General features: G+C 40.6%; 1 protein-coding gene across 2 annotated transcripts in view; it reads right to left on the reverse strand.

Moving 5' to 3' along the window:
- Positions 1 to 12,846, reverse strand: part of EIF2AK3 (eukaryotic translation initiation factor 2 alpha kinase 3) — a 99,963-nt gene that overhangs the window by 79,705 nt on the left and 7,412 nt on the right. For both annotated transcript variants that reach the window (XR_010317970.1, XM_064268821.1), the window contains exon 2: positions 4,907 to 5,036. Coding sequence is in view for 1 of the 2 variants with exons in the window: in XM_064268821.1 (XP_064124891.1) it covers positions 4,907 to 5,036 (130 nt within the window). In the remaining variant the exon portion in view is untranslated. The remainder of the gene's footprint in view (positions 1 to 4,906; positions 5,037 to 12,846) is intronic.

Raw genomic sequence — 12,846 nt, forward strand, 5'->3', positions numbered from 1 at the left:
CTACGCCACCAGGGTTTCCATATTACAAATACTCATTCTTAGAATATTTCTTTTATATATTAGATTGATGATTCTCATAAGTGTGGTCTGTGGACTCTTCCAGTAATCCACAAGGTCAAAACAGTTTTCATAAAAAGGTCTTATTTGCCTTTTCACTGTGTTGTGACATTTGCACTGATGGCATAAAAGTAATAGTGAACAAAACACTGGGGCCTTGGGTGAATCAAGTACCAAACTACACTAGCTGTCACTGCATCGTTCCCTGTCACACACTTACAGCAAAAAAGAAAAACAAAGTTTCACTTAAGAATGTTCTTGATGAAGCAATAAAAATTATTAATTGTATTAAATCTTAATCCTCGAGTACATATCCTTTTACTATCCTGTGTGACTAACGGGGAAGCATGCATGAGGCACTTCTGCCACATACTGAAGTATATGCATCTTGAGGAAAAGCACTAATGTTACTGAGTTGTGAGATGAATTTGCTGCTTTGTCCACGAAGCTCCATTGTTACTGGAAAAACTGACTCAGAAAAACTATGGTTATGAGACTTGGCTATTTGGCAGATATTGTGTCAGAATTAAACAAAGTGGAACCTCTTACTTCAAGGAAAACAAATGACAGTATTTGTGATACAATTCAAGTTTTCAAGCAGAAGTCAGGATTTTGGAAAACCTGCCTCTACCGATGTGAGCTTGACAGCTACCAATATTTAAAGTCTTCTCTGATGAAATCAGTGGTCAAAGTAACAAATTTGATTTTTTTAATATTCCATAAGAAAATAGGCCAACATGTGGAAGATCTGAGTAATAACTCAGTGAGTCAATATTTTCTAAATGATGTTACAAAATCATGCATGGGTAAAAGATCTATTCAAAGGCAAGACAGACCAAGGAATGCTTATATAACAGAGTTCAAAACGTTCACTGATATATTTTCAGATTCCAAAGTGCAGTCAACCTTTAAGAAACGGCCACTTGTTTTTGTGTAGTATCCAAAGTAAATAAATAAATAACCACAGTTATCTCAAAAGGTTATTAAAATATTTCTCCCTTTATGTAGTTCACCCACAACTACGATGCAACCGATTGCATGTGGAAGCAGATACGAGAATCTGGTTGTCTTCTATTAAGCCAGAAGCTAAGAGATTTGCAAAAATGTAAAACAATGTCACTTTTCTCATTAATTTTTTTAGTTTTAGAAAATATGGTTACTTTTCAACAAAATATGTTACATATGTAGTCATGCAATGGGTTTATATCTTTTAATTTTTAATATGGTAAATACTAGTAGATATGACCTGTGAAAACAAAAGCTCTTTGGAACCCCCAATAATTTTTAAGAGTGTAAACAGGTCTTGAAGCCAAAAAGCTTGAGACCCACTGTCCTAGATGACAGTCTGAGACTGTAAAGGGGAGGTACATAAAACACAGGGAAAGGGCTCCAGAGCAGGCAAACAAGTCTTGTTCTAGCCCAGCCTTTACTATCTAGTCAGTCGTGACTTCAAGCTAATAATTTCTCTGAGCTTCAGTTTCCTCTTCTACAAACTGAGACCAACATATTGGCCTGAGGAAGATCACCGTGAGGATTAAAAACAAGAAAACAGTTGCCGTGGAGTCAATTCTGACTCACAGTGACTCCACGTGTGTCAGAGTAGAACTGTGCTCCATAGGATTTTCAATGGCTGATTTTCCAGGCCTTTCTTCTGAGGCACCTCTGGGTGGACTCGAACCTCCGACCTTTAGGTTAGCAGCTAGCACATTAACCATCTGCAACACACAGTCCCACTGAAACGGGTCCAAGAACTTGGGGCAGCAGTAAAAGCTAGTAAACCTATCATGTTATCACAATGGTTTATTTTCTCCTATTTTTTTTTTTTAAAAAGTAGAAAATGTAAATCTAGATAATACAAAGAGGTCTCAGAATTTTTTCCTGGGTGGAAAAAATCTGGCCAGAGAGCTTTTCATTTACTGCTATGAAAGGTGACAGGGTAACCTTTTTGAATATGATTACAATTTAACATTTCAAAGCATTGTATCCAAAGGACCTGAGGTTGGGGATGTGAGGGAAGGAGGATACTTGAAACAAGAGGGCCCTAATAAACCAGAGAAAATAGTAAAGACCAAAAATGCTGAGAAAGCTGAACTGTAGTCTTAAAAACAGCTAATTGCTACTGGTAAGAAAACCTTCCAGTACAACTAGCTGATTATAATTTAAACACACTCAATGGCACTTGGGGTATTACAACTACTGGCGTTCTACCATGCAATCTACCTTCTTGCACGTGTGTATATTGTATATACGTACATGCTTTACACCACAACATGCTGTACTGTTACCTCAGATGTAAGCGACTTACAATCTTCCAATCTTGTGGATCATTTATGTCTAGTTTAAAAATAAAGCAAAACATGCGTATCCAAATATAATCCCAGCAGCACACAAATAAACCTTTGTTTTCATAGTAATTCATTTGAATACCATACCTGATTTAAAATTTTTTAATGTCATTTACAACTAAATTGCTGTTGGAATTAATAATTTATAACACAACAGGAGTTCGCTGCTCCCAGAAGATATTTTCAGTACGCTGCTGTGAGTTGCCACCGAGTCTGTTCTGACGCATGGCGGCCCCATGTGTGCGGAGTGAAGCCACTCCACAGGGTTTTCAAGGCTGTGAACTTTCAGAAGCAGGTCGCCAGGCTGGTCTTCCAAGGCACCACTTAGGTGGGTTCAAACTGTCAACTTTCAGCTAGTAGTCGAGCACGTAACCATTTGCATCATCCAAAGCTACACCTATTTTCAGTACACTGTCTGACAAACAGTAGGCACTCTGAAAGTCTAGTCAGGGCTTAGCACACAGCAGATGTGGGTTTCGGGCAGCAGTGCTAATCCCCTAGGTACCCACCTAGGTGCTCCAGAAAAGAAACTCAGGCTGGGTTTACCAGAGAGCCTTTGAAAGTCTTTTACAGATGGGTTGTTGTAATTATAGCTGCTGTTGAGTCAACCCATCGGAGGATTCCATTGCAGTATTCAGGTCATTCTTAAGCCCTTCTCATTAGGTTTTGTCTTTTCCAAACTTAGTATCAGCTAGTAAGCTTTTTGAAAGGGAACAACTGATGTTGAAAGAAAAAGACTACCCTAAGGAGTGTTGTATAGCAACAACTTATACAGCAGAAGGCTCAGGGCATTCTGGAAAACAGAGGTGACTGCTTCAATGTTCATATTCAGGAGTCTGAATTATTTTAAATGATTTAAACAGTGGAGCACGCTCCAGAAAAGAAGAGAGATTTAATCAATCAGAGTTAGCCTAGAGGTAAGGAAATAAACACAACCTCACTTTAAGCCTCCTCACAATATATCAAGGCAGGCCAAGGCCCTGAGGCCCTAAGTTCCAAGTCTTGGAGTCCTGGGCCAGAATAGTTCTGGAAGCAAGGTCTCTCTGGATCTATGCTCTTTCCCCTCCATCATTCTAGAGGTCAGAATTATTAACACAAGTTTTCTGCAAATAATCAAGTTTGTCTAAAATCATATTCCAAGAAAACTTCAGAAAATTATGCTTACAATGAGGATTTATACTTGAAGGAAAGTATAGGGAATAATTTATGGGATTTTACAGCATGGATTTCTAAGTAGTAAAATTCAGTTATTTACATTTGTTGTCTTATTCCTAGGAACCCTACAATGTTAGTACTGCTACAACTACTATGAAGAAACTATAATAATGCTACACTTAGTGAGTTATATTGACATAGCAGACAGTATCCTCAGTTACTCATTTGCAGCATTAACTCATTTAATACCCAAAACAATCCTACAAAGTAGGTGCTATTATCAACCCCATTTTACAGGGGAACTGAGGAGCAGAAAACTTAAGGAATTGCCCCAAGGGAACTCTGGTGCAATGAATTACTTAACATGACCCTTCTAGCTATGGTCTTGTAAATCCCACCCAGTGATTGGGTAGGACTGTGCAGATGGAAACCCTCGTGGTGTAGTGGTTAAAGAGCTAGGCTGCTAGCCAAAAGGTCAGCAGTTCAAATCCACCAGGCACTCCTGGGAAACTCTATGGGGCAGTTCTTCCTCATCTCATAGGCTCGTTATGAGTCCAAATCAACTCAACAGCAATGGAATGGATAACTGTAGGCCACCAAATGAGCTGGTTGGTTTTGCTATCTATCCCACAGAGGCAGGAAAGAGAAGAACACAACCAAGGAAAAATAGCCAGGAGTCAGCACATCCTTTGGACCTGGGATCCCTGCACTGAGAAGCTCTTGAAATCAGGAGACAGAGAGCGCGCGCTTCAGGGACACTGAAGACAGCGAGACCCAGCAGCAGGAGATGGCATGGTGGGCTTCCCAGCCCACGGAGTGAAAAAGCTGAGTGTCTTTGGGCAGAGGCCAAGGGCCAGGGAGAGGCATGCCTGTGAGCACGGCTAGGAAGAAGCTGTCCTGATGGAAGAAGCGTATCCTGAGTGTTCCTGAGCCTGAATTGTAACCTGTACTTCCCTAATAAACCCATAATCGTGAGTATAGTCTGTGAGTTCTGTGTGGCCGTTACAATGAATTATCGAACCCAGCTGAGAAATAACACCGAAGGAGGGAGGGTTGGTATCAGAATTGGTAAAGATAGTGGAGAGAGGAGGCATGCTTGACCTCCGCCTCATAGGAATTGGCCGTGGGCTGCTGATCTTGATTCTCCTTCCCCTTTGGGAAGTTAAAGGAGGTCAGACACTGACCCCATGCCACATTTACAGGGACACAGCTAGTAAGCGGCATACAGGCCTCAAACCCAGGTAGCTGGACTCTGAGTCCCAGCTCTATAAGCAAATACATGCTATCAATATTAGCAATTGCTCATTATAACTAAGTTTTCTGGTCAACATTTAATAGAAAACTCTTACCTCTGGTTTGCTAAGGCTGGATGAAACCAAGGAACCAGATCCCACGTCCAAATCCCATTGCTTTTTACCATGGTTCTCAGGATCCAGTGCAGCAATTCGTCCATCTAAAGTGCTGATAATTACTAATGATCTGTAAATTTAAAAAGTAACAGGACAAAACATTAAAGATATCTAAGATACTGAGCACTTACTCCACACACTCAAAAAAAGCCACCCCCTTCCCAGGCTTTCATCCCATAGGCAAGAAGAGAGAGCCCACCTCCCTCACAACACTTACGGTCTTGCCCCCACTACCTTACCCAAGACTAAGACGATCTCAATACGTCCTTTAGATGTTTATGTCACTTATGAAAAGTCCCAGACTCCTGGGTCACCCTCATTTCCACATCCTAATTCTCATGTGGAACTCAACATCCCCTGCCCTCTTCTCTACATCTTCCCAACTTCGAAAACCTCCCCTGAAATGCAGTCTCCTTTGAATACTCACTTACCTTCTAGTTCTAACAGAAACCTGACTCTCTCAGAGGACACTGCTTTCCTATAGAAACAAAGAGAAGTGTTTTTCTCCCATAATCCTGGACCACTGAGCTAGCAATGGGTTAGCTGTACCCCTTGCTCCTCATAGCAATGCCTAGACCTCTTCTCTCCTCTAAAAATCCTCGCATGATCTGCACGTGATTAGATTGTTCCAACCATTACCCCTCCTAATAGTTATCTACTGACCCTTGGGTCACCAGCTCCCATTTCTTGTGGTGTTTAGCTCCTGGTTCACTGTCACTACCTAACATAATTCTGTCTCAATTCTTTGCACTTTCATTGTCTGCCTTGCTTCGGCCACTGCCAGGGTCAACCCTACACATCGTCATTACCAATCACTCTAACCCACCTGCCCCACTAATATTTCAAGCACCCTACCCCCATCACTACTACCCTCCTTCCCAGCTTGTTTCCTCCACTTTGCTAACCCCAATAAACCTCTGACCCCACTAGAACCTACAGGCCATTGACAGTCTCACATTTACTCTGATCTTCACCACCATCATGCTCTCATTTCTTTCTTCTTCAGTTTAAATTCCACAGTCCTTCATTATAAGCACTTCCTTGCTTACACACCCTCAGCTCCCTATCCCCTCTCGCACTGTCACACTTGACTGGAAGAACAAACTTTGGTTAAATCCAACTTTCTGCCTTTCCCATTCCTGTACCTGTGCACTTGAAGATGGCTGAAGAAAAAACCTAACCATGCTGACTGGTCTCACTTGAAATTCATGACCACTAACTTCAAAACAGCTTTTAATGATGCTCAACAATCAACATACTTCCCTACCCTATCCACTACCTCAGCGTCCTAGGTAACTTGCATTTCTCCTCTCTCTTCAAACTTCCAATGCCACCTCTTCTAAGCTCATGCATCTCCATAATGATGCTTCCTATTTAACTGAGAAAACAGAAGTAATCAAAAGAGATTACCTTCTACCACCACATCTATCCATTTATCAGTACCTGTACCCATGAATTTTACCTCCTTTCCCGTTACTGCAAGAAGCCCTGGTAGCGCAGTGATTAAAGTGATCAACTACTAACCGAAAGGTTGGCAGTTTGAAACCACCAGCGGCTCCATGGGAGAAAGATGTGGCAGTCTGCTTCTGTAGAGATTTACAGCCTTGGAAACCCTATGGGGTCACTAAGAGTTGGAACGGACTTGATGGCAGTGGGTTTGGGTTTTGGTTCCTGTTACTGCAGGACAACTTTCCATACTCCCATTCACTACCAACACCTCCTCTTAAGCAACAGATCTCCTCCTTCATACATGAGGGCTCCCTCCAGTAACTCTCTCCTCTCACGCCTGCATCATTAATTATTCCCTCTCTATGGAGCATTCCTATCAGCATTCACACTTGCTATGATCTCCCCCTACTTAAAATAATGAAAATTCTGTGGATCACAACTGTCCAAACTGCAACTGATCGTGAAGATGGCAAAGGACAGGGCAGTGTTTCGTTCCATTGTGCACAGGGTCACCAGGAGTTGGGGGCCAACTCAACAGCAGCTAACAACAACAAAGGCCAGATCAGGTCAAACAAAATAAACCACTCCACCACTTCCAGATTCCATCCATTTCCTGCTCCCCTTTGCAGCAAAACTCCTTGAAAGAGCTGTTACATCATAGTCTTCAAACCTTCTCCCTCCCCTTCTACCTCGAACCAAGCTTTTGCCCCACCACTCCACTGAAAATGTTCTTGTCCAAGTCATCAATGGCCTTCGCATTGATAAATTCTGTGGTCAGGTCTCAGTTCTAGGTTCATTTGACCACCCAGCAGCATTTGACACAGTTACTGCTCTCTCCCTCCTTCCATGAAACACGCTCTTCAAATGGCTTCCTGGATGCCATACACTACTGATTTTTTTTTTTTTTTTTTTCCTTCTTCTTCTTTGTATGCTACTCCTCAGTTTCATTTTCTGGTTCCTCCTCATCTCTCCTCCCTCTTAAAATATTCTCTACCAACATGTAATTTTTTTGGTGATCTCATCTAGCCTCATAACTTTAAATACCATCTGTATGCTGACAATTCCTACATTTATATCTCTGGTTCCAGGCTTCTCCCCTGAGCTCTGGATTGACATATCCGACTGCCTACCAGATTTAGACTGTCTAACAGGCATCTCAAAGTTTACAGACCCAAGTCACTGCCACCATACTGATTCTCCCAGTTCATCGAACACAAAATGCACCATTTTCCCTGAGGGTTTTTGCAGTTGTTCCTTCTGTCTGGAATGTACTCCCCCAAATACATAGCAGGTTCTCAATAATTTTTTTTTCAATAAAAGAATAAATTTTACAGCTGCTCCATGAATTTACTAAGTATATTTGTCTGCTTCAAAGATCAGGCAAATTCCTAGCAGGCATACTTATGTTTCTGGTTAGAATTATAAGACACAACTTTATCTGTCTCACTTGATGCACGATGAATATAAATTCAAAATAAAGCTACAATTTGACAAAAACGAACCAGTTCAAGTAAACCCATATGAAACTTTTCAAAGGACAATTTATCCAATGAATAAATAAAATCATTAACTTAATTTAATTAATTTAATTCTCATTTTGAACTTTCCAAATGATAACTCTTGGTCTAATTTGTAAAAATAAAGGCTTGTGCCACATGACACACCCCATTAATTGAGATAACAAATGGAAAGAAAGGGAACTCAACTTCCCTCTCTACATTTTATCCTTCAGCTTTCTAAAGAAATCTGTTGGGAGTTGGAGGGGATGATACTTTGAGCAAGAAAATTATTTTATAATGAGGGTATAAAAAATTCATATCTTCGATGTGCCACTTTAAAAATAAACAGTAACATCCGAGTTAGAGATCAAGGATTGAGCCAAGTTAACTCTTTCTCATTGTAGAATACCTAATTTGTATGTTCTATCATCATTAACCACAAATAAATGGTTGAATGAAAAAATTCTAATTGAAACAATATTCAGCATAAGCAAACAGTGTTAATCCATTAAAAATCAAGGTGACCAGTGAAACACTTCAGATGGGTTTCTTTTTAATTCAGAACCAACATTGTTCATTTAACACCCTACGAATTCTACATAAAACAGCAACAATAAAAGTTATAGTTTTTCTGAATATGTGGCTACTTGTATTCTAAAGAAAGAGCCCTGATGGTGCAGTAGTTAAGCGCTGAGCTGCTAGCCGAAAGGTCAGCAGTTCAAGTGTGCCAGCAGTACCATGGAAGAAAGATGTGGCAGTCTGCTTCCTTAAAGATCACAGGAAATCCTGTAGGACAGTTCTACTCTGTCCTATATAGGGTCACTGAGACAGAACTGACTTAATGGCAACAGGTTTGGTTTTTTGGGGTTTTGTATGTTAGTGATATATTCAGAAGAGAATGATAAAATCTAGTTCTCATTCTCGAAATAAAGAAAAACCCAACAATAAAATATATACATGTATGTCACGTCTTATCTTGTACATATAAGAATACGTTTTAATAAGTAATTTGGGGTTCAGTATCATTCTTTCACTGAAAAACTATCACAGGGGTGAATGTAACTAAGTCAAAGATTGTTTTTTTTTACATAGTCTATAAATACAAAGACCTTTCTTATTTTTATTTAAAATCTATATTATAATTGTAAATACATACCTAGAGTTACTATATTTATTTTCTGTTAAAATGCAGAGATGTTATCTCTCTTCTCCCTCTTTCTTCCTCCCCTTCCCTTAAAAGGAACAAACAACTCTTACATGGAAACCCTGGTGGCATAGTGGTTAAGGGCTACGGCTGCTAACCAAGAGGTCAGCAGTTCGAATCCGCCAGGTCCTCCTTAGAAGTTCTATGGGGCAGTTCTACTCTGTCCTATAGGGTTGCTATAAGTTGGAATTGACTCGATGGCAGTAGGTTTGGTTTTGGATTTTATTCTGTTTTTTAAAATAAACAAGATATTCTCAGATTCTTTACTATAAAGTATGTACAAATTTGAGCAATATTTAAAAGAAATACAAATATGTGAGCAGAAACAATTAAGTACCCCACTCTCTTAACTGCCACTGCCACTTAATATAATCTGTTCTTAATTAGATTTGTGCAGAAAAACCCACTGCCATGGAGCCGATTCCAACTCATAGCGGCCCTATAGGACAGAGTAGGACTGCCCCATAGAGTTTCCAAGGAGCGCCTGGCAGATTTGAACTGCCGACCTCTTGGTTAGCAGCTGTAGCACTTAACCACTACACCACAAGGGTTTCCAGCAAGGGGTACCCTTTATTTTAACCCCTCTTAATGGGAATAACAGCAAGACCTTAACAAGCTCTATCAGATGTTTAAAAAAAAAAAAAAAAAATGCTTCGTCCTCTCTTCTGCTACAAACCAGCCTTAATATTCACTACGGGTTCCTTCTTCTACAAGCATGTCTCTGGAAGGGAGGTGCCACTTCTGTGGCTGGATTTGAGCAGCATTACCAGGACAAAAAGGAGTCCTAAGGTGCTACAGATAACCCACTTAGCCACTAACAGAAAAGTTGGGAGGGTCAAGTCCACCCCAAGGCTCCTTGGAAGAGCGGCCTGGAGATCTACTACTGAAAAATCAGCCATTGAAAACTCTATGGAGCATAGTTCTACTCTGATACACATGGCATCGCCATGGGTTGGAATCAACTCGATAGTAACTGGTTAGAAACACAAAGATATGATACCGTATCTAAGAGTCTAAGAGACATGTTCATTGACATACTATTGACATACATAATAGACTGAGAAAAGAATCAAGTAGACAGATATTACTGCAAAACAAAGTCCTCAGGCTAAATCAAGGTAATCAGAGGTCAGCATTCACATAAGACATTTAGAATAAACGTCAATTAGATACGAAAATTGGGCCCCCAAACCAACAAAAATAGAGTCAGTAGAAGACCATTTTTCTCCCCATGATCTATGGTTTCTATGAATTGAATCAAACACCTTTAACTCTTTCAAGAATTGAAGGACCTGCAGAGGCAGCATTTCCAGTGCACATCTTCACAGCTCCGCCCTTACTCTCCTCCTGGCTTCACTCAGCACGTTTTCCATGGGTAAAATATGGCTATTTCACCTGTCTTGGCATAATTCAGATTTGTCAAGTCATAAGAATAACCTGGAGTTCTTGCTAAAAACCGTTAACGGTTCACAGATGCCATTCTAAGGGGGAGGCTGGGAGGTCATAGCTTTAACAAGTACCCTTGATGAGTCTTGTGATAATGGGGCAGTTTGGCAAACAATGATTTACTTCAGAGCTATTTCCTTAGAATAAAAATAATAACGTATTGCCTAGAGGAACAAAGCATATTGATCAACTCCGCCAGGAAACTCCTTTGAAACCTGTATTTCTCACACCTTGCCTTTGTTTGGATCATTCAATTCCAAGTACTGTTCTCTCACGCATAATCCAATTCTTTGAAGCTACACTCAAGAAAAGTTTTCAGTGACTTCTTATTTGCCAGATCCATTCACCTCACCAGCTCTGTCCTCAAAGCAGCAGCTAAGACAGTGGCTAGCTCTTCTTTCTGGACATTCTCCTTTCCCTGGCTTCTACAGGACCGGTCCCTCCTGGATCCCCATCTACCATTCTTATAGCTCTCTGGCCATGGAGTGCCAGCTTTTTCACTTTTCTCTGTTCTACATGCTCCTCCTCAATGGCCAATGCCCACAGCTTCGACCCCATCTATAATAGAACAGCTCCCAAACCTACACAGCATGTACATTTCACCACCCCTCTCCTGACTCTAGTTCTGCATTTTCAGCAGGGCCTACTTGTTATTGCCACAACACATTCAGGACTTCTCTCCCATGACCTACTCCTATTTTCTTTCCCTTAACAGCATAGCCTCCTACCCTGCCACCTAACATTTCAATCAGACATGGCTCTACCTTCTCCCTCACCCGCCACATCTAGATATGAGCGATGTACTCTAGCCTATTCCTGAAGCTTCGCTGAAATCTTTTCCTGCTTCCTTACCACTGCCCTTGCCCTAGAACAGATTCTCATTTCTCATCAAAACACCTTCAAAAGAAACTCAGAAAAGGAGGGTGAGAATGGCTGCACAACTCGAAGAATGTAACCAATATCACTAAAGGGTATATATAGAAACTGTAGAATTGGTATATGTTTTGCTGTATATATTCTCAACAAAACAAATAAAATTTTTAAAAAAGATTAGTATGTATGGATAAGCCATTTTAGATTTAAAAAAAAAAAAACTTCAAAAGCCTTTACGACATATTTTCCTGCCTTAGGACTCTTTCCCCTCTGCCCTTCTGACAGTTACATTCCTGTAACAGTGATTCAGTAAACTTCCAAAGCTCCCCTGTACTCACTGAATACAGGCCACTCTGCTTGGTATGGTGCATAAACCCTTCCATAATCTTGTTTCAATCTATTTTTCTAATCTCATCTACATCTTTGTCTTAGTTACCCAGTGCTGCTGTAACAGGAATAATACCACAAGTGGATGGCTTCAACAAACAGACATTTATTCCCTAACAGTCTAGTAGGCTAGATGTCCTAATTCAGGGTGTCAGCTCCAGGGTAAGACTTTCTCTCTCTGTCGGCTCTGTCATCAATTTTCCCCAGGACTAGGAGCTTCTCAGCTCAGGGACCCCAGGTCCAAAGGACATGAGGTCCCCCTGCCTCTCTGTTTCCTTCTCTCCTTTGTATCTCAAAAGAGATTGGCTTTAGGCAAAACCTAATCTTGTATATTGAGTCCTGTCTCATTAACATAACTGCCACCAATCCCACCTCAATAATATCATAACCCACCCACTGCCGTCGAGTAGATTCTGACTCATAGCGACCCTACAGGGCAGAGTAGAACTGCCCCATAGAGTTTCCAAGGAGTGCCTGGCAGATTTGAACTGCTGACCTCTTGGTTAGCAGCTGTAGCACTTAACCACTACGCCACCAGGGTTTCCTAATAATATCATAGAAGTAGGATTTAAAACACATAGGAAAATCACAGCAGATGACAAAATGGTGGACAATCACACAATACTGGGAATCACGGACTAGCCAAATTGACACACATTTTTGGGGGACACAATTCAGTCCATGACAATCTTTTCCCAACCCAGTCCCCTCTCTTCCCTATCCCTACTCTACTACCACACCACACACACAGAGAGAGGTTTCTAACCTTTTCTACAAAGTTTCCTTGCTAATTTATTTTTTGCCCCATGTCTTAGATGATTTCATCCGCCAACTGTGTATCAGTTAGATTAGTTCACCCATCTACAGAGGAAATATTTAGGTACCAATCAAAATATTCAAGGTTTCTGGAAAGAAATAACTATAATGACTACATTAGATTTTATATAAATCTAGCTCAAAGCAAGGAAGCTTGACTTTAATCAGCTTTCTCCTCATTAAATGACCAATTTCTTATTTTAAAA

The sequence above is a fragment of the Loxodonta africana genome, chromosome 15 (assembly GCF_030014295.1).
Source record: "Loxodonta africana isolate mLoxAfr1 chromosome 15, mLoxAfr1.hap2, whole genome shotgun sequence".
In the NCBI taxonomy this organism is placed as follows: domain Eukaryota; kingdom Metazoa; phylum Chordata; class Mammalia; order Proboscidea; family Elephantidae; genus Loxodonta; species Loxodonta africana.